Below are 25,477 nucleotides of genomic sequence, written 5' to 3'. Positions count from 1 at the left end.
CACGGAGAGATTAAGAGCACTGGGCTTTGTTCAGTTGGGTAAAAAAGAAGTTAAGGGAGGATTTAGTAGCAGCCTAAAGCTACTTCAAGGGCAGTCGTAGAAATGATGGAGCCAAATTCTTTCTGTTAGTGGCAGGTGATATGAAAAGGGACAACAGGCACAAATTTCAGCTTGGCAGATTCCAGATGGAAATGACTTTTTTTCTAGGAGGGTAGTACATCACTGGAGCAAGTTACTCAGGAGAGGTGGTAGAATCTCTGCCTTTGGAGGTTTTCAAAACTTGTCTAGACAAAGCCATGGCCAGACATGATTTGCTGTTATGTTTAAGTAGAATTTCCTGTATTTCCATTTGTCCGCATTGCCTCTTGTCCTGTCACTGGGCACCGCTGAGAAGAGTCTGGCTCCATCTTCCTTACACCCTCTTATCAGGTATTTATACACATTGATAGGATCCTCCTGAGCTTCTTTATCCCAAGGCTGAACAAAATCTCAGCTCTGTCAGCTTCTTCTCATATGTCAGAGGCGCCAGTCCCTTAACCATCTGCGTGGCCTTTTGCTGGACTTGCTCCAGTATGTCCATGTCTCTCTTGTTCTGGGAGCTCAGATCTGGACACAGCACTCCAGATGTGGTCTCACCAGTGGTGAGTAAAGGTGCTTTCCAGCCACTGGGCCCCCAGCTTGTACTGACGCATTGGTCCCCATGTGCAGGTCTTTGCATTTTCCTTTGGTGAGCTTCATGACTCCTGTTGGCCTATTTTTTCAGCTTTCAGGTGTCACTCACTCATTTGGTAGTCAGATTGTGGAATTTTTTGCAAAAGGATGTTGCAGAGGCTAGAAGTCTAAATGAATTCCTAAAAGCAAGTAGAAAACAGATGAAAAAGTTTTTTAATGGCTACTAACTAAAACATGCTCCAATATGTGACTTGGAAAGTTCCTAAGCTGCAGACTGCTGGAAGCTGGAGTATGTACAGGGAGAAAAATCATTTATCTGTTTGCCCTGATATGATCCTGATGTGCTTATCTAATTTTTTTAATGATATTCTACTTAATTAAGTAGCAACTTGAAAGTTTTCATCAAACCTTAAGGAACCAACCTCCAAATACTGCTACAGAAATAAATTGCCAGAAATGAGTGCAACAGCTGAGACTGTGGTCCAAGTTTAGTGTTCTCTGATTAGTCACATAGTCCTCTGAAGTTAAAATCACAGTATTGTGTGCGATATGAGGGCTGGCACTAAGAAACTGCTACTGAGTGACTTAATGTCATCAAGCACTTAACCCAGCTTCAACAGCATGTCCATTGCCATTAATGTATACTACAAATGTGCCTTTGGTGGTGTGGGAACTGCAGCAACTTCAAAGTCTCTGTTGACAAGTCAGACGGATCCAACTCAGGTACATCCTGTGCAGCAGCTGCTTGGCAGTATCTTCCTTTCTCACTGAGAAAACAGTCTTCCTTCTCGGGTCAGCAGTTGACACGAGCAAAATACTTGCTGCCTTTTTACCAGAAGAGTCTGCTGCTTTTCCTTGTGAGGAAGGATGTACTGCCCAACATAAAATCGACTAGACATATCCTTATGGACATCCTGGTTTGATTCCTGTGGCCAACTATATATTTAGATGAGAAGTCATATTTGGACAGGGGTTTCTTCTTCAGTTTCTTTAACCAGTTCCACTATAGCAGAAGCTTGGGAGCAGTGAGATCTGGGACTTGATCAAAAATAACCTGAATCACCACCAAGGTCCCACACTAAGAATGTACCTTTTCTTTTGCTCCTCACCTGTTCCCTGAAAGGAATCATTTTTTTAAATCTGAACTGTCTGCCTTATGGTGAAAAACAGGATACGCTGATGGTCTTGTTACCTAAAAATTTTTCTCAACGTAGTGCTTGTGTGCATGTTAATTGCAGGAGGCAATTCAGGAATTAGTCCGGGAGTACAGCGGAGATGCTGTTACTTTTAGTAGTGGCTATGACAAGGGAGATTATAGTGTTAAGTGCTTTTCAAAAGATGAAAGCAGAACTTACATACTTGCTTTGGGTAGAAAAAAAAAAAGGATATAAAGCTTTATGTTATACTTAATATTAATTAGTCTTTGTTACAGTCTGACTCTAATGGGAAAGAAGACCTATACTTCTAGTACTTACCCAAATGCTGTCTTAAATTGCACTGTACTAGCTAGCGCACTTGTTTCAACATGACTGAAAATAGTATTTTTTGTTGTTGTTGAGATGGTTCAATTTTAAGTAAGAAAATGTTATCCTAAGTTTGTTGCATTTAATGGTTCGGTTTGGTTTTGTTTTCCAGTGGGAGAACAGAGGTCCAGTCTGTGCAGTATGGTAAAGAAAAAGCAAACAAAGACAGGGTATTTGCAAGGTAAGGAATTTACATTTGTACAGGGTTTAATTATGGCCATGTCTACATCTGCTAAATTGGCAGTAGTAATTTGCTAGTAGTAGTTTTCTGATATGCCAGTTGATTTCAGCAAGTCTTCTGTTTGTACATCTTAAGATGTAGTGGTGGTGGGGTCATTGTTTTCCATTTGTAAAAATGTAAAATAAAGAGCAACCTTTGTCAGCTATTGCTGGTAGCATGCCTTAACCTTATTGAAGAGTTTAATTTTGATATAGGAGGATGCCTCTTTGCTGGCAGTGGGAGAGAATCTTATGACAGAAAAATTAATAAGGATACATCTTCATATTTTCTCCTTTTATGTATTTTCAAAGAGAATCCATCTGTGTAGTTTGTAGCACAAGGAGGACTAATAAATAAAACTTCGTTGCAAAGAATGGTCTCTTTAACTGTACTATTAAAACAAGTTAATGGATATGTTTTATCACTGATAGCAGCCTGTAACTGTATATACATACTTCCTTTGGAATAGGTTACAGTGAGTGCCTGACTTGGTGAGATCAGTTTCTTCACTGTAGTTGTCCTAATGAGTTATTTTACCGTGAAAATTTTGAAAGAGAGCAAGCTGCTTCTGAAGAGTCTCTGTCACAGACTACTTAGTTATTATTTAATGGTGGGTTCAGTTTCTAGAAGGGATGATAGGTTTAGTGATTATGAGAAAATAGACTTAACTCTTCAGTCAGAAAGTATGACATAATATTCAGAGATAACTGCTGCTGCATCCATTTGGCAGTACGGTCTGATCCTTTGAGTGTAATATAAAGAAACCTTATGAGCAGGGAGCATTTTCTGCTCTGTTTTATAGTTAAGAAAATTTTACTGAGATGGGGAATGTCTCTTACCATAATTACCTACCTGCTTGTAGTAGCAAGCATAGGAACCATTCTCAAGTACCTGCAAATGGTGATTTTCGGAGCATTTGTGAATTCTGCCCTGTCTCCTCCCCCATCATGAGGCAACAAATCGGCCTCCTTCACCAGAGGAGTTTTTGCCCATTTTCAGGACTGTTTGTGCCCAATTTCAGATCTGCTGCAGGACATGGTACTGGTAGAATTGTGAAATACATTAACATTGGTAAAACCAAGTTACTTGTGGTTGATCTCAGAAATGAATAAGTATAGCTAATAATTAAACAACTGAATCATTAATTTGACTATATTTATGCTGATCATCTTCCCTTCCTCCCCACCCCCAGTATCCTTTTATTTTCCTTTTTTTTAGGTAGTATTTCTTAAGTCTTCTTCCATTTTGCTTTTTTCTACTCTACCCCTTCTCCCCCACCTCACTTTTTCCCCTGTGCAACGTAATGTGGGTTTTTACCTGGACACACCATAGAAACCCAGCTCCATAGTAGAAGGATTTTGTGGGCAGAAGTGTTGTGACATATTTGTTCAACAGGTAAATTTTATAATACTAGTTTGTTGTGTTGTAGACTTCTTTTTTTTGTACCTTGTATTTAATTTACTTTGGGGTCTGGGTTTGATTTTTATTTTGGGGAAATTTTAGCATTCAAAAGGCAACTACCAGCACTGTGACAACTGAGTTGTCCAGTATTTATTTACATGATGGTTATAAATTAGTTAAAAACTATGTATTTCTCACAGCACTTTGAACTTGGCAATTTCCCACAACTAAGTGGAGTGGGGAAAAGAGCCTGGCCTTGGTTTTGAGCAGCATATACATTGTTTTAGAAGCTGTTATTCAGTAGATGGCACTCTTCCCTTTGAGACAAAACTGAACAAGTAGTGCTGAAGTCATTTGTCTTTTGTAATACATACTCTGAATGAAGTTGAAAGCCACGGTTATGACTGCTTTGATGTTTTCTCAAGTCTCTTCAGCTTTTTTTTTTTTTAATTTAAGAAGACACTTGACTCTTCTGTCCTCAGTAATTACATTTTCTATTGTTGCTGTATGTTTTTAGGTAGAGGAATGCAGCATTACTTCTCACTTACCTCTTGAGCTCTTTAGTAATGTTGGTGACAGATAAACTTATGCATGCATGCATATGTTAAAGTGGACTGAATTTAGTGGTGTATCGTAACAAATATGCCTGGAAAGGCCTGTAGTAGGTTATCTGGTTCTTCCTTCTATCCGCCCCATCACAGTGCATGATTAATGCATTTTGAACTATAAAGGTTTTTTTAATATCCTCAAGGGTGGAAAAAAAGTGAAATGCAAGACATTACCACATAGTCCAAGGAGCTTAATCTAAGAGCTGTATTGTTAAATTCTTGTCTGCTGAACATTTACATCTCAAGTTGTAATACTGTAATTCTGTATTCATACAGAGGCTAAATTTTGCTTTTTAAGGTTTTCCTGGTATGATGTGAGTTTTGTTCCTGGAACCTGCCTTTCTCTTTCTGAGTACATCTTTCTCAGACGTAGTAATTGTTTTGTGTAGCGACTTCTTAAGGGTGTCAGGCTGTGGATTTGTTTCAGTTGCTTTTGCTTTTGAAAGTTCTTTAGGTGTTTGTTGCCTTTTGTTACGAAACTAGGTGCATGCTAGCATCACAGTCAGGACTTCCTTGAGAATTGCATGGCCACATCAAAAAACTGAATAATTACTGCTGTTGGTGTGATTACCGCATCTGAAAATTTATTCAAGATTCATTATAAGTAGCAGGAAGACTCCCACTGATGTTCAGTGACTGTTCTGATAGAAAAAAAGTAAATACTGGGTTGTCTCTAGATTTTTTTTTTCCTAGAGCTATCCAGAATTACCCTCTGTTTTCCTCATCCGTATCTAACTAAAAATTGCTTTACCAAGCTAGTACTGTCTAAGCAAACCTTCTGAAGTATTTCATTGTAAGAGAACAATAGATATTTGCATTGAGATGTTATTTGAACACTCTACTTGTTCTAAGCCAGGAAATGATAATTGTCACAAGTAATGATCTTTTAGCCTTCAGTACTGAATAGAACATAGATCCAGAGCACAAAACGTGGAAATAAAATTTCCTGGCATCCATTCAAAAAAACAAGCAGTTATAACCTATGGTTGGCAGGTTTAGCTGTTTGCCCTCAGGACTTTAAATGCAGCTGAAGTAGTAATTAACTTAAGATTGTGAATCTGTTACTGTAAAGGAGGTAGCCTGTATAGATTTGTTAAATGTTTTTGTGGGTGCCTGCTCCTGATATTCATGCAGCCCTAACTTAAGCATTCAGAAGACGACTGCTGCATTTTAGATACTTCCGTCTTTGTTTTAGGTATCTTTTGCTTGCCTTCATTTGTTGCAGGATATTCACAAAGCAAGAAAACTGTAAGAATTTCCAGAAATATAATATCAGTAGATAATAAAAGTGAGGAAGTTCTCTCAATTCATGGGTTGAGAGATTTCTTAAGGAGTGTTGTTCTCTCTTAGAGTTCTGGCAAAATATTCTAATTCTGTTCATTTCTGCTAGTATTTACTGGAGCTAAGAGAAGGTCATTTAGGCATATTACATGACAGTGAGTAGGTATCTCTGTCAGTTACTTGTATTTCCAAAGTCCATGCTGTGAAGTTAAAATCTCTGCTTTCAGAAATCCAGTCTAATTGCTTCAGTCATTACTCAGTTGTTTTAAACTGCATCTGTCATTTATGGTATATCTGCACATTTATATGAAATTTCAGTCTGTCTCTGCATCTGAAGCAGTAGTCTCCAGCTTTGCTGAGAAATATATTCCCTGTATTGATTGCCAAAATATGAAGTAAGGTCCTGGTTATGCTTTTTTGGGGGGACAGAAATTGTTGAAAAGGTTCCCACCTGTATTCCCAAACGCTACCCTCTTTTCCTTTATCCCTCCTTTTCTAACTCTTGCGAGAATTTAGCTCTTCAGCAGTGGGATGCAGAACAAATGCTGTCTTTGAAAGCTGTACTGTACTGTGCAGTGTGTTTGTGCACTGTAGCTGAGCTAGTATCATTCGGGTATTTGCTGGCTTAGCAATTCATGCTGCTTTTTAGTTGCATTATGTAACTTCATCCCTGCCGCGATATTTTGGTTTTTGTTTGACATACTATCACAACACGTAAGACTATGATTTTTCTTGATTTGGGGGCGGTTAAGACTTTTGAGCTCTGTGCCTGTTCAGATAGATAGGACTTTTTAGGAATATGTCTCTGCAAGTGGACCAATATATTAAATTTTAAATTAGTTTTCTCTTTTAACTAGCAATGCCATATAATGGGGTGCAATAGAAGCATCCAGACTGAGAATTCTACTAGAGCAGAATTTAATATTTCAGTGTTTATCAAAGCCTTGCAAAAGTTTTTACAGCTTACTTCCCCCCTCCCATCTCCTTAGCTGCACTCCGTCATGAGAAAGTTACTTGAATAGTGTAAAGAATTAGTAGTACAGAAGAAATTTGCAGGAATATTCACAATATAGCTAAAAGTGAATCAAAAATAATGTATTGTTAGATAGAGAAGTGGCAACGAGAACTAGTACCAAAAAGCCACAGCACTGAGAAGTTCAGTGCTGCAATGTGGTAATTTTTTCTTTGAAATTTCTGCTAAGACAGGAAATGGAGGCAACAAACATGAGTGGGTGGGACTCTGAGGTTAGCGCTCTTAATAAAATAATTGAAACTAACCTTTGCTGATAAAAGCTGCAGCTGTTTATGATGGTAGTGAAATATAGTTTCTCAAAGATCAAACCCTGTCCACAGTAAATAAGGTGAGTTTTCTTAACGTTGAACTTCTTGATGGGGAAAAAGGTGATGCTTTTCTCATTTTAAAGTTGCGTTTCTCTCTTGCATGGACTGAGGAAGTTTTTCAAAACCGAGTAGTTATAAATTACAGCTGAAGACAGTGAGGTGTGTTTTTTAAAGAGGACAAAAATGTCATTTTGGAAAAATTTGGTTTTTCTCTCCCCCTCCCTCCCATCTTTTCTGTCTCTTCCTAATTTAATTTCTGTTTTATACAGGCAAGAATAGTGCTTTGTTTTTTACTATTCTTAGGCAATTTTTTAAAAGGTCTTTCATATAGCCCACTTGCTGATTTTTCAGCAAAGGCAAGTAAGGTTCAATAGCTGTCTTTACATGTCAGTTAGAAAATACTGTATCTTCATTCCTATATTTAGCTAATAATATGTTTTGTTCATCAGCATTTTCCCTTTAACTAGTCGTTTGGCAGTAGAATCTACCTCTTGGAGAACTGTCTTTTGGTGCTATTCTGCTGGCTGCAAGCTTACTGTCAGCAAAGTGCAGCTAATGATAACCTTTGATTAATAAAAGAATAATGAACACATAAAACATTAGACCTGCATTTCATTTCTGCTGGTTTCTTGTTGGTTTACTTCTTCAGAACTATTCAAACATGCTACCAGTGTGAAGAAAAATCTCAAAAGTTGAGTTGCTCACAGTTGAAGCAAATTAAACAAATTGAAATGTTAATTTAGCTTGCATGATATCAAGCTAATTATTTTAGAATTAAATGAAAACCGTTTAAATACAGTCATTTATACAAGGATACTGCATGTCTTATTCCTCAGGAAATGGAAATTTGATAATGTTTTGCCTGTTTCAGAATATCAATATACTTTTAGAATTTTTCAGCTCACTAATGTTTAGAATAACCTATCTCATTTATCCGAAGTTTCTGTAAGCAGTTGTATGGTGAGTTTTTAGAACAGCAAAACAGTGTGCCGTGCACGTTCGAAACTGCATGAGAGTAAAAAATGAACAATAACAACAATAAAAAACCACATACGCCCTAAACACACACAAAACACCACTCCTTTAGTATTGAACAAATGCTGTTGGTATTAACAAGACACAGGTGTTCCTACATGTGGATATGGATTACTCAGTATAACATTTGGTTCGTTATAATTTTAAACTTTTGTGGTCATATTGAGGACAGTCTGCTAAAGGTGGTATGCCACGGGCTTGCGTTGAATTTAAATTCTGTGAGAAGCAAAAATATGTCTGTGAGTAAAGTTCTCATTTTCAGAAGGATGCACTTTGAGAAATTAAGGAACTGCTGACCCACAAAGTTTCTTGTTTCTGGACTTGCACTTTCAGTAAATCTGTAAGGTAGCAATGGTGAGATAAAGAATAGTTATCGTGTGCCTGGATGACAGAAAAGCAGAAGTTATTTTGTGATACGCATTTATTGAACTGGGGAAAGGAGTGGAGGAGAGAGCTGATACAGAAATACGTTGTCACCTTATTACGCAAAATTAGAGACTACTGATGAAATTGAGGTATCACTGGAGTAAAAGAGGATTGGGTAATGATACAGGAGGGAATGAATTATATACGGCTATCAAAATAGTAGAAGTAAAAACTCACTTATGCAAAATGCAAGGACATATTGTTTACAAAAATTTTTGTTGTTGTGTCCAGCAAAAAACCTGGATATGTTTAGTCACAGGATGACTGAGTAATCCCATGTTATGCTACCGTGAAAAAGGCAACCACAATCCTTGGATGCATCATTTGAGGAGTCCCAATATAAAAGGGAAACACGCTATTTCATGAGAGATAATGAATATAGCCTCATCTCTGCTCAAGAAAAATGAGAAGAAAAGAAACAGCAGAAGAGTAGGTATCCTGAGATGATTGGAGAATGAGAAGAAGTAGTTTTCTTAGTGCTGAAAAATGACAATAAATAGAAAATATTTCTTTCGTATAAAAACATGGGGATACCCACCTTTAACCTGAAGGACGTTTCTAGCACAAAACCAAATGAAGTCTGGAAGTTGTCCAGGAAGAAGTTTAAATAGGATGATTGCGTCTGCCTTATTGGAGTCAAAACATGTACTGGAAGAAAGCATGTCACCCTGATGAAAATCCCTGAGGGAACAAAACCCAGCAGCTCCATTGCCATGGTGATGGTTACCCTCCTTTGACTTCTCCAGATTCTTTCAGAGTTTTTTGGACTGATGTTTCTATTGCTTTATTCATCTGTTAATCCTGAGATGAATGAGTAGTTTTATTACTTAGACCTTTCTTCATTTTTAAATTCAGACATCTTGATGAGTATTCTGTTTGACTCAGATTCTCTCTTTGAGGTACGGGAAATGGCTAATGAATTTTAAGACTTTCTTTTTCTGCCTTCCCTGTCTCCCTCCCAGCCAACAGTCATCCAGTACTATACACCTAAGTTATCCGAATGGACCGGTTAACTTGAATAACCGAATTGTCTAACATCAGAGGGATTGATGCTCTTGTGTGAAGTCCGGAAAGTAGAGTTCAGTACATAGAGAAAATGTAGTACTGTCCATGTAAACATAGGTTTGCATTACATGTTTACTTTCTTCTATATAGTTTGGATTCCTATGATAGACCATCCACAGTTTCCTGTGGTGCATTTTATATAATTCTGTTCTTACCTCGTAATTTTTGGTCAGTCATTTTGCTTTCTTCTTCTAGGTCCCCCAGTAAACCCTTGTCACGGAAATTAATGAGTGGGATGGACTGGGAAGTAGTGAGTAGGAACTCGCTGTCTGATGACAGGTTAGAAACCCAGAGCCTGCCATCACGATCTCCACCTGGAACCCCAAATCAGTAAGTAGAGTGGATGCTTCCTCCTGTGGAAGTGACTGTCTGCCACTCATGAAAGTAACCTACTTGCGGGACAGAAAAATTAATGAGTTATGGAGACAGACAAACTTCACAAAAATATGTGCAGATTAGCTCTCTGGAACATTTACCTTCTCCTGAGATAAACTATTTGAGGGTGAATTCTCATTCTAGGTGCTTCTCATTCAACCTATGTAAAATGTAAGATGTAGCGCTTCATTATAAATTTGAGAATTCATTATAAAATTTGAGAATTTCTTTGAGTTTTCTACAGCATAGTTAAAACTAAATTATTCATTTGGCTGAGGGAGGGAAAAAGAAAATAAAATCTGTAATATTTTAGAAGTAATGATTCTGGATGCTTTATTCATGGAATACTGCTTTTTGTAAGCATTGGAGAAAATTACTTCATGAGAAATCCTTGCAGGCTTATCTCCCTCAGTTTGTCTGCATTTGTTTTATTCCTTTTAAAACTCACACTTTTCACATGATAAAACGTTCTGTTTTACGTTTGTTGTTAGTGAGAAATCATTCCTGATTTCTTATGGAAAATAACCAGTTTCCCCAGTGTGCTGAAACTGGTTTAGAATCAGTATTATCCAATTTTATATTGCATAAATTGTTAAGTTTTAAGATTCTTTGGCATTGCAGCATATTCAAAAAATGTTGTTATAAGCATCCATAGCACTTTAAAAGATTAAAAATATTGTGTAATGATAATGCTTATACCTTAACATAAAAAATCATGCAAGTTTCAAAGCGCTGTAAGAATAATACATATGTCACTATGCTAATTTTCAAGCGGGAGAATTGGGTCACAGAAATGAAAAGGCTCTAAGAGTAATGTTTATGATTCTTCTCGTAGGAGATGCTAGGGATGAAATGTTGATCTGACTAAATCCAGGTTCAGTTCTATCATGAACTTAATAGAGCCAGGATTTTTTGTCTCATTGACTCAGTCTCATTGACAGTCAGTCCAGTAACCTGTTCATTGGACCATGCTACTGTTCTTTAAAAAAAAATAACCAATTTGAAAAACACTAGCCATGTAGTGTTAGGAAGATAAATTTTGGGCACTTTCAAAAAGGAAATTATGAAGCATAGCATGTTCATTTGGCAAAATAATTGTTTTAGTGATTTTTGAAACCATGAAGTGCAGTATTTCAAAAAAGAATCACTCAAATAGAATTAGTCATTGCTTAAATCATTTAATAAAACTATGTGTATGAACATATCCCCGCACTGAGGGGAAAAAAACATGCCTGTGTAGTGCTGTCAGAAATGTAGATTAATAATGAGATTTTTTTCGTGCTTCATAGCTATGCTTTCCCTTTTAGTCGCAACTCTGCCTTCACTCAAGAAGGAGCCCGTTTACGCCCCTCATCAGTTGGACATTTAGTGGACCATGTGGTTCACACTTCACCAAGTGAAGTATTTGTGAATCATAGATCTCCATCTTCCACCCAGGCTAATAGCATAATACTGGAATCATCACCGTAAGTGCTGTTGGTTGTTACTGTATGGTCACATGCAGAAATTAAAAATTAAATGATACTGGAGTAAAGGCCTATATATAACATGTTCCTGGTGCAGGATTGTCGTTCATTTTTGTCAGTGTAAATGTAGGTTTGCTGTAATATGACTATCACTGGCTGGATGTGGTTGCAAATGTTATTTTTGGTAGAGCTTTAGTAAGTTGTTTTGTGATACAGGTTTTTAATTCCCATGAGTTTGGAAATTTTGCTTTTTGTCAAGGCACGGAAGTACAAATGAGCTGTACAAATTACTTAAGAGTCAAAATACCTTTTAAGTACTCCTGCTTTCTGAGGTTCTTCGCATGCTCTGAATTTAGTAACAGAATAGATTCTTTACTTTTTTGAAGATAGCACTTTTAAATATTTAACTTAACAGAAAAAAAACTATGGTACTGTGAGTCTACCAATGCTATGGTGGGCAAAACAAAAAATAATACTATAAATAAAGTTCAGAAGGATAACATATTTTTTGTAGATGTGAATTACGGAAGTCTTCCTTTCACATTGCAGCACTTTTCTTGCTTTACATAGTTGCAATCTAACAAACTATATACTGGTTTAAAATCAAAATTAATTATTATAGAGGAATGCCAATGAAGGCTTCTCTTAGCAAGAATTCTGCGCTTGTGGGACAGCACATTTATTTCTGAACAAAATAGAATGTGAGTTATTCAAAGATTCAAAATATTCAAAGTAACTAGCAGCCACAGTACAGATGATTTGGAAAAAAGGTGCACATCTTGCTAACATTTCTACCATATCTTTTCATTATACTATACCTATCCTCATAATTTTGTATGATCTCTGCAAGCAAGGAAATTGTGTAAATAGTTCCCAGCTGAGATCTATAAAATAACACAGTTACATGTTTATAAACAGCCTGTGTATCTCATGAAAAATTATGCTGAGAAGTATTTGGACACTGCTTTAAAACTTTACTTGGTCTGTATCTTTCAATTTTTCAAATGTGCAGAATTGTTCATGGGGAAAAAAAATATTTTTTCCTTGAAAAATTTTTCTTTGTAAAATAATACAAGATTTTTTAAAAAATAAAATACAGTAGTTACAACTTGACCATCAGGTAGTTATTTAACTTTCAGTGTTAAAGTCAGTCTTTTGCCTGATAATACAGAATTCCTTTTCTTCGTGGGCTTTTTTAACCTATTCACAAGGCAAGGGAGTCTCAAAACCCGAACGCTTGTGAATGTCTCTTCCTATTTGAATTTTACTGTAATAAGGCTGCAGAGAGTCAGGCTCTTTCTGTTCCAAAGCAACTGAAGCTAGCTAGGTAAAACACCTACTGAATGGTGGAGTGATACAGTTCTTAAGTGCTTTCTCTTCTATTCATATGCCTTTACTCTAAATTACTATTTCAATAAAATTGTAATAGATGTTCCTGACTGTCATTTGGGCTTGTTTATTAACTACCCAATTTCTTGTATAAGTCACCATAGAAATGAATCTTAAAAAGAGAGGAAGTGGTTTTGCAGATTAGTTATGCTGCAATGGATGTTCTTTGTCATGATTTTGCACTTTTCCATGCTCAAGAAGAAAAAATACTGCTCTTCTGTCACTAAGTTTTGTTTTTCCCTCGTAGGAAGGTTGAAAGTGGAAGCTAGGCTCCCAGTATAGGTATCTAACGTAAGATACTTTTAAGAATGAGGATATTGACTATCAAAAACATATGAATTCATGTGGGTTCAGGGTCTTCTGAAAGTCTCAGATGATATATTATTGATTCAACATTTGAGATTGATGAAAGAAAAGAGTCATGAAGTCTGTGTTAACTTACGTAATTTGAAATTACATTGTTTTACAGTCCAAAAAACAATTTCCTAAACATTATGAGCTTTCTGAGGGGGAAAGTTTGAGTAAGCAATTTGTAAGTAGGAGACTTTAGAATCCCTCTGCTAAATTATTGAGATTTATATTTACGGATCAAGTTTATATATGTAAGAAAGTAAGATGGCTAACTTGACAGGCTGTTGGTTTAGTAATCTCTTTAAGTATGGACTAAATATAGTTTAAAAAAGAAGTGTTTCAATGCAATTTAGAAGGATATTGCAGCCTCTAAATAATGCAGTCTTTAATTCTGTATTTTTGTCTTCATCTGCATGTGCTATTTGAAAGTAAATGGAGATATTTCTGCTTGCAGTTTACTGAGGTAATTATAACCTTAAATTCCAAAAGCACATGATACATGTTTAGCTTAATAAACTTACAGTTATGTTTATGAAACTTCTGTTTAATACACCAGAAGGTCAGACCGGATATCTATAACAAAATTACACAAAGCTTGTCAGTATGAGGTTTTGTGTGTTATTTCATTATTATGTAAATTGTTGAACGAAGTAACAGAGAGCTGCTTTGCCTGCAAAATAGGCTGCTTTCACTGCCGTTGTCTGAGCGTTCATAAGGAAATTCAAAGCTGACTGGGCAAACACAAAGCAATGAAGTTTTTGCCCAAGGCTTGATTGTTAGTTCTCACAACTCATTATGTTAATATATTGAGGTAGTTTCATTGCTACTACGAAAATGCTCATTTAAGTTGCTTTTGTAAATGTTTTCTATAGGTTTGTATGTTCTGTAGGAATTTATTTGTATTTGTTGACATGTATGTACAGGCATCTGGTCAAACATAAGATGCCGTCTTCTACTTTTTATTGGAATTGCCTCTTTTGTGTCTTTAAGGATGTTCCCCCCCCCTTTTTTTTTTGTTGGTTGAAAATTCCCGGAAGTACTGTTGCGGGAAAATATATAGCTATCTTGCCCTTTATTTAAAAGGCTGGATAACCTGTGTTGGCCAGACTTGAATGAATAAATACATAGAGTTAAAAAGCTCAGGGTGACCTTTGTAAATTGATAATTTATAGTTGCCTTGAAAATTCATTTTGCAAATGTTGGCAATCACCGTATTTTTCTCTCTCTGCAGTGGGAAATACGTGTGTTTTTCAAAGTGAAATTTTCCTTTTTGCACACCATTATCACGCTTTTTGGAAGAAGTTCATTACTTACTTTATATCATTTAGATTTTCCTTTCCATGTGAAGTCATGTATCTGGGATCTGCTGTTCTTTAATTGCATAGAAAAAATTATACAGTTTGGAATTTGATGTGTTATTGCCTTAGATTTTCTAACTTGCAGCAACGTGAAATATACAGTCTGAGCGCCTTACATGGCTAGACCAGTTCAATTCACTAGGACAATTTGTGTGATTACCTTTTTTTTCCCCTCCTTCCCCCCCCCCCCCCCAAGTTTAATCCTACCACTTGCTGAAGATGAAAGGGGCAGTGTCCTACTTCTGCCTTCTGGGAATGTACTTTCCTCCACTTAAAATTACTGACCCGGTGCTGAGGCACATGTTGTTGAACAGGCGGAAAGCTAAGTAGGGCCTCTCCAAAGAGGCAGTGCATTTAGCGTGTTTAGCAAGCTGCATCGGCCCAGCGAGGAGCACCAGAGCATCTCCTAGTAGCTTCTGTTTAAATTTAGCCATAACCTCTAACTTCATTCTTAGCGATTTTTGGATTTGCCAATAGTATCAGTGGGCTGTTGTCATAAGTAGCTAAAAATTACTTAATAATGTGTTCTTAATGTGGTTCACGGGGAGGAAAGCATGTATCCTTGCTGGTATTTAGAAGCTGGCATTCAAAGTTAATGGGAGCTGTGTGCTAACTGCCCTTTTGGGCCTCTAAAAACTTTTTTTTTTGTTGTTTAAGTATAAAACTGTATAATGAAAGATGAATCATATATTTATGTAATACAAATTATACAGTTAAGCTTTTATTCCAAAAGGAGTAATAAAGGAAATTATCCATTTTATGCATAAACACAGAGAACATTTTTATTAATTTATGGAACACTGCTTCGCAGATCTAAAGCAGAAATAGAAGATTTTCCTATTTCGTTCTCAGCGATGGTGTTAAAGCTCAACCAAAAATGTGTGTTATGAAGGCCATCTTGACAAATATTTTAAAGCTACATGTGTTTCAGAAGGAAATATATTTAAGCAAAAGTAAAAATAAAGTTATCTTGAAATGTATGCATATACTTTAAATCAAAAAATTGAAATTTTAAAACTGTCATCTCCAATGAGCTTTTCAGATAAGTGAGGGGATTTTTGAGTTGACTTGCATTTGCACTCCATTTATGTATTTTTTAGATCAAAACCTGAAAAATAGCATAGGAATGCTAAATTATGCTGCTTGTGTTAGTTTTTAAGGTTTAAATGGCAGGCATTAAGATGTGGACTAATTAGTTTTCTTATTGGGGAATATATATTAAGTAAGATACCTATTTTAGAAATAAGATTTTAGTAAGACTGTAGAGTATAAAAACAGTGGATTTTATGATTTTCAAATATAAAGTGGGTTAAGAGTGCTTAAAACATTTTAAAAAGCAGTCATGCACTAAAAAATTAACTTACTGGATCTGTGCACAGTTGCTTTTCAAGAAGAAAACAGTATCACTTCCAAACACACTTCCAATTTATTGCACTACAATAAATTTTTGAGGTTCTAAAAATATATATTCAGCCCTCAGGCTCTGCATTTCTTCTAGCAGCTTGTTTAGGTCACTTGGAATCTTAAAAGAACTGTCAATATCTAATTATTGTTCCACTTCATGCTTTTGTTTTGGTATTTAGATCTCAAGAGACTCCTATAGATGGGCAGCCTCCTGCATTACCACCCAAACAATTTAAAAGGAACAGTTGGAACCAAATTCATCATTCACACTCACAGCAAGAACTGGATAACCATATTAATGAAACGTTTGATGTTCCTGTGTCGCCTGAAAAATCCACAGTAAGTTGTTGGATCCAGTTTAGTCGTTCTGGTTTTTATCTGAATGATAGTCCTACTTTTCTCAAGCTTGATTCTGATAGCTTTAGGGAGTTTTCATATTTGCGCATTACATTGCAGCACTTCCCTTATACATACCATCTCTTTTCTAGCTCCCACTATTTTTCCCATCTGCAGGAGTAATCCTGTGTCTGTTGTCATGATACTAGATTGGGATGGGTATACAAAACATTTTAGGGATGTCCTTATAACATTCAGTTGGCTTTTCAGCACTTGCTGAGTGCTCTTATTTGAGAAGTTGTTTACCATCAGTTGTAAAGAAGACGTATATACTGGTGCTGGTCTGAAAAAATACGTTTAATCTAGCTTCTTTCAAAAAGCTGAACCTAAACCTCAAACTCATGCCTACCAGATTTAGAGCACTTGTGTCAGGAAAGGTTTCTTGAATTCGTGGTAGAGTCTCCAATCAGAATTTCCAAGAAGGAGGATCTCCCAAGAGGCTTGTGGTAAGCAGTGTGAAGATCTAAGCAAAAGTTCCTTTTCCACATTTGAGTGTGTCCTAGATGAGTAAGCTACTCGATTATTGTCTGACAGGGGTGAGATCTAACTGATAATTTTTGTGAGTTTTGTCCCTACGAAAGTTTTCAAATGGTTCTTGGTTTTATACTGATGTGAGGCAAGAAACATTCTGTGGGATGGGAAAGCTGTTTAACATCTAGATATAGTAAATACTGTATAAACAGTTTTACCAGCCTCAAGCTTATAAAATATGAGTCAGGCTCCCCAAACTGATATTTTAGAAATGCCTTGGGGTTATTTTTATTTGCGTTCTGAAATCTAAGCCTATGATGTTCTCTCAAACCTCATTGTAAAGTTAAGATTTGCATAAACCTATTTAATTCCGTATGTGGGGGTTTAATAAAACATACAAAAGTGAAACTTGTAACGTATGAGCATTTTGGCAATGCCGTAAAAGTTTTGCTTTTAAAACTTCGTCTTGTGTTAGTGCTTACCTGAGTCATATTAAAGTTCTTTTCTGTTCTGAAAAATAACACCACCTTACTCACCAAATCTTTCTGCTCTGCATTCAGTTATCTTTGCTGAAATGACAAAAATAACTTTCAGTTGTTTTTTAACTCCTTTTAGTTCTGCAAAACCAACACAGCTGTGTAAGAATGAGCTAGATTTTTTTCCATGTGCATTGTCAGTGTGATTGTTTGCTGTGGTGCAATGAGTTACATTTATGCAGTATGCTGTTGTAATTGAATATCTAATTTGGTCTGCTGATTGCTTTTTATTTTGGGTCCTAGAGAGGAAAGAAAGCAGTATCACTCTTAAATTTTGTGAAATTATAAATGTAGGAGTGTATTTTTTTTTCCAGAGTTACTTTCGTGAGCCAAATGCACTTCAGGTTCCTGTGCTGCTAAAATTTCTTCTGGTCCTCCATCTCAGATATTTTAAGGAAAAAAATCCTCAGCTTTTTGACTTCATTAAGCTGTTTAATTTCCTCTGTCTGCTGTATGGACAGAGAATCTATTTAGAGTGGTAGTGGGGCAGGTATGGAAATAACAGCTTTTTACTCCATCTTCAATCCTTAAGCATCCAGCCTGAGGATGTCCAGTTCAGAAGTATTTGGAAACTGATCTAGCCAGGAGTCCCCAGAGTCAAATGGGTTACTGATCACGTACAGGGCTCTGGTCAGGGTTTTCACTGTAAACTGCTCCTCAGAACTGGCTGTTAAAGTGGGAAATTGTTATTCCCATTTTGCCTGAGGAATGGCATGGCAGAAAGCATATCAAACTCTGCAAGTGAGCCTGTGGTGGTTGTTCGTTCTGCTTAGGAACCAGAGTCCAGTCTCCTCTGCCAGTGACCGAGGGCTAAAATGAGTATTGGCATGTGTTTGGGGTTCTTGAGCACCCTTCCTTCTCATTAGCCTATCTTGTGCTGTTACTTGTCTCTCTTTCCCCGAATTTTTCATCTTTTCATTACTATGAATGCACAGAGGGTTTTTGTTTGTTTTGGTTTAATCAAGAGCTCAAAATACTCAGAAGTGAGTTAACTTTTGTGTTTTCTTCTGCTTGTAACGAGCCTAGTTTAGTAGGTTTCTTTTACCTATTGATCCTGAGGTTTTGAATTTTCTCATTGTATAGGAATGTGGGTGCTTTGCTTTAATAAATTTGAATTTTTCTGCCTGTCTGCATGAGTCTTATGCTTGAGTGTAGTTTATAACATTGAAAACTTCCTTGCAATAAATACCTTTCATAATACTTCACATGCTCTAGTGCCATAGAGATACTAGCTGATCTTTGGTCTATGAAATAAATAGATATTAATGGGAACAAACTAAAAAATCATTTCAGTAGCAATAAGTTGAATTTTCCAGATTAAAAGAAAAAACAAAAAAACCCTAATATTCCCCAGTTTATTGGTGGTTACTGTGACAGCGCTGTTCCGATCGGAATGAAACCAGAAAAAAGCTATAGCTACAGGAAGAGAATTCCTGTCTAAAATTGTCAGAGCTTGGTTAGTACAAAGTATGTGTCATACTTCATATTGCAGGACATCAGAAATAGAATTGGGGATGTGGAACCAAGGGTTTGATGCTGAACCTGCCCCCACTTATTATCGTCATACTACTATTACTCAAAACAAAAGTATACCTTCATCTACCTTTGTTTTTTGTTCTTTTGGGTTTTTTTAACGTAGTGCATTCCTATTGCAGGCATTTTTATTGCAGGCCTTTTACTGCAGTCTCAAAAAGTCTAGGATGTTGCCATTTAGTAAACTCTGTTCCTCTTAAGACTGCTTGAAGCTAATTAGTTTTTTCTAATACTCTTTCTTTCTTTCTTTGAGCTTGCTGCTGAAAGAACACACTTTTAACTTAATTATGCCAAAGTCTTTAAGTGTATAAATCTTTTTCCTTCTCACTCAAGGTAAATAACGTAGTTTACAGTGTTCCTAGTATCAATTATTTGGTGAGGAAATTGAAAAATTACTGTATATAAATGTTCTCAAAGTCTATAGTAACTATGAACAAATTGTGTATAAATATAATACACTTTTTTTTCTTTTTTCTTTTTTTTTTTTTTTACTAGCCCAATGGGGGTGTCCCCCATGACAATCTTGTTATGATCAGAATGAAACCAGATGAAAATGGAAGATTTGGCTTCAATGTAAAGGTAATAATGCATCTATTCTCTTCCTTTCTGTAAAGATTGTTTCTGACACTTATGAACTGTCACTAATTTAGTTTATTTTTAAAGGGTGGATATGATCAGAAGATGCCAGTAATAGTGTCCAGAGTAGCTCCAGGAACACCTGTAAGTTGTCAAAAAAGCTTTTTTGTTATCACTGTGTGTGTATTTTGAAGTATGTGTTCAAAATTGATAATTATTTCTCAGCTGTCCATGAAAATAAACTTGTGCTAATATTCTCCTAGCATTGCAAATTACTGGCAATAAGGTTTTGATGGGGCTGTATAACATAAAAGAAAAAATTCTTCAATCATCAAAAATATTTCTTTCTTACTGAAACAAGATTAATTCCTGAAAATTACAGGGAATTATGAATGTTCAGTATGCACTGTTTCTTGAGCTGTTTTGTCCTAAAAAATGCGTTCACTGTATTACTTTTTTTAGAGGCATTCATATCATTTCACATAAATTATGTATTGAGTCGTATTCTGTAAAACAAGAGGGATTTGCCATTTTAGTTATTTTTAAATGACAGATGTAGTTGAATAAAGCCAAGATTTAGGTTAAAATCAGACATCATGAATCATTCATCAGGTCTGATTGTTGTTACTGGGGTTTAATGACTATCGATAATGTCTTCAGACTAGGCACAATATTTTGTCAGTTGATTGCCAAAAATACTGACCTGGTATTAAGCTGACCGAAGTCAGCTCTATTTACACCTTTTAGAAGAGAGTTGAGTGAACCATTTGTTTGCTAACATTAAGAAATGCAGCATTTTTGTCTAGGTAGAGCTATTGAAATGTGTGTGGACAGCATTGTTCTTTTCCCTGTTAATTATTTTCTCTACTGTTTTCTAACATAAGTAATTTTGGCTGAATACTTTAAACAGCCAGCCTCCAAGGAGAAGGTATTTGGTGATGGCACGTGTTCTTTTGTATCTGCAACCGTGGCTGGATTATGATATAATAATTATTTTATTTGCCAGTTCCTCTTTCTTGTATTACTTGGATTTGTGCGTTTTCTTTGATCCTTATCTTCTTACTCCTGGCACGACAGTTGTGATATGTGGTACTTGAAGCGTTTAAGCCTGTGAAACTGATTTGGACAAGGCTTGCTCATGTTACTCCCTTCCCTTTAAAGATTAGAGCACCCTGCTTTTTAATTGCCTATACAAAATCGGATGCAAACAGAGGAGCTCAGCCGAGCTTTCAACTTCAACCAGAGGTGTAGAGTAACAGCTGCAGAAAGACGTGTTACAGTGACAGTCTCCTGCGAGTTGCAAATTGATGTGTTCATGTGAATGGCACTGTCACCTGTATTGTGCAACACTTAGATTTATCTTTCGAATACAATGTGGCAACCATAGCAACTCAGCTGGTAGGATTCATGTCCCTGAGCGTAGTTATTTTAAGTTGATATTTTAAGGTGACAAAATGGAAATGGCTTGTTTGACAGGACTTTTTTTCTTTCTACATTGCAGGCTGATCTCTGCGTCCCTCGTTTGAATGAAGGGGACCAGGTTGTACTGATTAATGGCAGGGATATAGCAGAACATACCCATGATCAAGTTGTTATGTTTATTAAAGCTAGCTGTGAGAGACACTCAGGGGAACTTGTGCTCCTAGTTCGACCCAATGGTGAGTGATCTATACATAATACAAAACGAAAAAAAACTTGCCTTCATTTTCTAACCTTCATTTTGTGTCCCGAGATAGAATGCTTACAGTCTTTGGAAGGAGGAGTGCCCTTCCTTGAAAAAGAATACCAGATTGCAGCCAGACTATCCATTGTGCAAATCTCGATCAATCGCATACTCTGAGGAGCTGTGAATAAATGAGTGTTGAAAATGAATCAGAATCTCTAGATCTAGAGATTGAGTATCTCTAACAGAGAGCACTGTTTTAAATTTTGTTCTCTCATTAATAAAAAACTCCAGAAAACTAAGTATGTTGAACGCAGTTTCTGAGGGTGCTGTTACTGCTTCAAACCCTCGCTCCCAACCCAACAGTGTTTGGGTGACCAAGTTGACCCTGCTTGAGCAGGAAGGTTTGACCAGATGATCTCTAGAGGTCCCTTCCAACCTCAAATGTTCTGTGATTCGGTGAATGACTTCGGAGGTCAATATATGCAGAATTGTTCCGTATGTTTTTAAAACAGTCCAGAACTACTGGTAACATTTCTACTTGATAATGCTTAATAGAAGAAAGTGCTAAAAATGCAGTCTAAATAACAGCTTGTGCAATATATTCATGACATACGCTGTTGGAGTGTTGCCAGCAGATGGTTGCTGGGTTTAATTCTGTTCTGCATCCCAATTGTAATACAGTCACACAGAAAAAAGCAGAATGAAAAACAATAATGTTTAATCAGAATAATTGAAATTAGAATACCTCAGCCAGCTCACAAATTATTTTTCCTTTATTCATTTACTCATGCTAATCACTTACTTGTGTTCCCATTCTGTGTATGCAAGTTCTCTTGATGGTTTTGTACACTTTCTTTTTTATCCACATAAAATAAAATGATGCTAACTTTGTTTACTAAGTTAGTATCCCCTTGTGTGTTGATTATCTTTGTATTTTGAATAAAAGCATCTGAATTTTAGAATTCAGGAGCTGCCAGTTTCCTCCTTCATTGTCATGTGATGTCATTTAAAGACAGGCTTTCAAACAGCATATGTTTCTGTTACATATAGTAGAAGATGCATATTATGTTTTTGAGTTTTTTTTATAGGCATGCATACAGGATTGATAGAATTATAATGGCATATATTAATGCCATTTTATCAGGTGATCTGTATGTCTTCCCCTAATTAGAGAAGCCTAAAGGAATAGATCAATACAAAAATGAAATAAAAATGAGAATATAAACTCAAATGCAGTGCTTTCAGAGGCATGATGTGAGAATCCAAGATTAGGGTATTGCACCAGACAAGATAGGCTGTAATGTGAGTTTTGGCTCAAAATTGTAGGAGTATGGATAAGTCGGTGATGTGTTTTCGCTTAAAATGACTACCAAAACAAAAAATAGTTTTGTGGTGGGTTATAATGATCACTAAGGGCTACGTGCCCTTGCCGATGGGGATTAAAATCAGTGGGTTAATAAATACATACTTTTCTACACGAGAAATACTTGTCTTTGGTTTAAATAGATGACTTTACTATTAGCGTTAACTGAACTAACCAAACAGCATATCATGTTCGAGCCTTCATATCTCTATTTGTTATAGCTGTCTATGATGTTGTGGAAGAGAAGCTGGAGAGTGAGCCTGACTTCCAGTACATCCCTGAGAAATCTCCACTTGATGGTGTCCATCAAGATGATAATGCTCTGAGGGAATCCATGATTCAGCTAGCAGAGGGGCTTATCACTGGAACCGTTTTGGCTCAGTTTGATGTAAGTACTACGTTGTCTGTAGCTGTGTCCAAGTTCCAAGTCTTTCTGGATAGTAATTATTTTAAACAGAGCATTTTTCAGTTAAGTTTCAGTACAGTCAGCATCTTCTAACAAAATAATTCTTACGTTCTCAAAAGAAAGAATGACATAAAAATGTACTGGAATATTACATGTGCAAAGTTATTGCATAGAATAATCCTTATATGCTACTTTTTATGTTTCACTTATAAATAGCTTTATTGGTTGCTTACAACATTTTACAGTTATGAGGGGCCTATGCTAATGTATTTTTTTTTTAATAGGGACAAAGATAGAAAAATCTATACCAAAGTCTGTGTTCTGTACTCAGACTTTCATTCCATATCTAAGTTAATATAGAAACTGAATCACAGCTGAACTGTTGACATTTTATAGACAATTTTAGTGAGGGGAGATGAAATTACCAATAAATACATCCATAATATTAAGAATAGATAACTTTTTTTTTTATAAAACAGTTGTTTTTTTATGACTTGTTTAAAAAGAACACTCCTAAGCTGCCCACAGCTAAAGTCTTTCTTCAGTGCTTACTTGTGCTGTGATGGTATTCCATCCAAGTACTGACACAGGGTGTGTATGCTTTCCACCTTTTCTAATGCATGAAATCAAGTGACTTGAATCAAGTGGCAGTATTTTTGTCAAGCACGATAGTGTGAATTCCTTATCAGATGGAGGCCTAACATAATGTGTTGCAATATACATTTATAACAAAAATATTTTTCTTTAACGTGTTTGGTAAAAATTTACCTTTTTTTTGCCAGATTTTGCAGTACATGCATCTTGTTTATTGCATAGTTTTTGACTGGGAGCTATTCAATCTTATATAGATGGCTTTGGTCTATATCTATGAGTTGAAAAATACATGGGTATAGTGAAGTTCATGTAGCTTTTTTATCATGAAAGTGTGTCAAACTTCTCTGCAGACGGTGTGTAGTCAACCAGGTATATCATACTGGGAGAACAAGTGTTCTATAGTGGAAAAGTGATTTAAAACTCCTCCTTAACCACCCATTTTCAGTCTCTCACACAGGTTAGCGCTTCTTCCTTTCCGTCAATTCACCTCTTTTAGGAATTTGCTCTAAAACAGACTATTTAAATGATGCAGACTTAAAAAGTTTTCCTAGTGCTTTTTTCATTAGTCTGCATCACTTCACTGATATTGTTTGCAGCACAAGGGTTGTGGCAGCTCATGATCAAAGCATGAAATGGCAGAAATCTTGTAAAGCGGGTTTTGTGCAGGAGAAAAATGGAGTGGAACTGTAGCCCACGATTCACTGTACCCTGAATGAAGGATGGAAGGAGACCTGAAACAAATTGTGAAACAACTGTAGTGTGGCGAGTCTATACACAGCACAGTCTGCTTGCCCCAAACCACTGTGTGGAGCACTAGTATCACATAACTCCCTTTGCAGTGCATAATACTGACTTTTGTCCAGATCAGTGTGTTTATGAAAGGTCAAGATTTAACATCGAGTTTCTCTTTGAAACAAATTGTGGCTCCATATTCTGATTATTTTCAGTGATCCCATAAAAGAAGTAAATTCATACAGTGTTAGCTTTTGAGTAGAAAAATACTTCCCTGTTCATTGAAGCTTTCTTTGTCTGCTCAGTCATTTATGTTCTAAAAGATATCTTTAGGCAGTAATATACTAATGAGTCTTTTGCCTCTATTGTGATCTGACCATCTTTCTTGTTTTCCAGCAATTGTATAGGAAAAAGCCTGGAATGACAATGTCTTGTGCCAAATTACCTCAAAACATTTCCAAAAATAGATACAGAGACATTTCGCCTTGTAAGTATGTGTGTTTGTATATGTGTTTTAAAAGTATTTTATTGTGGTTAGTAAATAAGTAACATCTTTCTAAAAAATTTTTTCAGATGATGCTACACGGGTTATTTTAAAAAGTAATGAAGATTACATCAATGCAAATTATATAAATGTGAGTAGTACTTTAAAAAAAAAAAGTTTCTAACCTTAAGTAATTTTGCAGTTTTTCAATGGAAAATCAATTAAAGATCAAAATTAAGTGCAAAATTCTAATAAATCTGATTTACACTAGAATGGCTGATAAAAAACCCTGTAATCAGATGGCTTGATATTTAGTGTAGATTTACTTATTTGCTAATGCTACATGGTACATACAGGTGTTTTTATAAATGAAACAGAAAAGAAAACCCTAGGAGAAATTATCCCCCTACCAGAGGAACCCATTGCACTTCTCTGTTTGCACGTTGCGGCAGTAATGTTCAACGTCAGTAAAATTTAATCTGAAGGAACTTACTCCTACATACCTTTTATTGTCAGTAGCAACAAAAAAGTACAGCTACTTACTTTTCCTTTCAGGAACGGAAAACAGAAATTAAATTCCAAGATTAAAAGCTAAAGAACATAAGATGTTTGCACTTAAATTATTTGCAAAAGAACATAAGATGTTTGCACTTAAATTATTTGCAAACTGTTGTCATTTTCTTGTATGTTTCTTGTTTTTTTATCATTAATCTTGCTCGCATGGGTTCATGGCAACTAAATAACTGTCAGTTAATATATGAAGTGCACTTGGCTCTTTAACAGTTTTCAGTGAGAAGCACTTTAA

General features: G+C 36.0%; 1 protein-coding gene across 4 annotated transcripts in view; it reads left to right on the top strand.

Moving 5' to 3' along the window:
- The window catches only part of PTPN4 (protein tyrosine phosphatase non-receptor type 4), a 121,952-nt gene that overhangs the window by 81,249 nt on the left and 15,226 nt on the right, over positions 1-25,477 (top strand). For all 4 annotated transcript variants that reach the window (XR_010389945.1, XM_064514723.1, XM_064514722.1 and 1 more), the window contains 10 exons: positions 2,308-2,376; positions 9,768-9,902; positions 11,255-11,413; positions 16,095-16,254; positions 19,347-19,430; positions 19,515-19,571; positions 20,929-21,085; positions 22,678-22,844; positions 24,585-24,675; positions 24,762-24,823. Coding sequence is in view for 3 of the 4 variants with exons in the window: in XM_064514723.1 (XP_064370793.1) it covers positions 2,308-2,376; positions 9,768-9,902; positions 11,255-11,413; positions 16,095-16,254; positions 19,347-19,430; positions 19,515-19,571; positions 20,929-21,085; positions 22,678-22,844; positions 24,585-24,675; positions 24,762-24,823 (1,141 nt within the window). In the remaining variant the exon portion in view is untranslated. The remainder of the gene's footprint in view (positions 1-2,307; positions 2,377-9,767; positions 9,903-11,254; positions 11,414-16,094; positions 16,255-19,346; positions 19,431-19,514; positions 19,572-20,928; positions 21,086-22,677; positions 22,845-24,584; positions 24,676-24,761; positions 24,824-25,477) is intronic.

This window comes from Dromaius novaehollandiae, chromosome 7 (assembly GCF_036370855.1).
Source record: "Dromaius novaehollandiae isolate bDroNov1 chromosome 7, bDroNov1.hap1, whole genome shotgun sequence".
Lineage (NCBI taxonomy): Eukaryota > Metazoa > Chordata > Aves > Casuariiformes > Dromaiidae > Dromaius > Dromaius novaehollandiae.
This window is presented reverse-complemented; position numbering and strand designations above follow the sequence as displayed.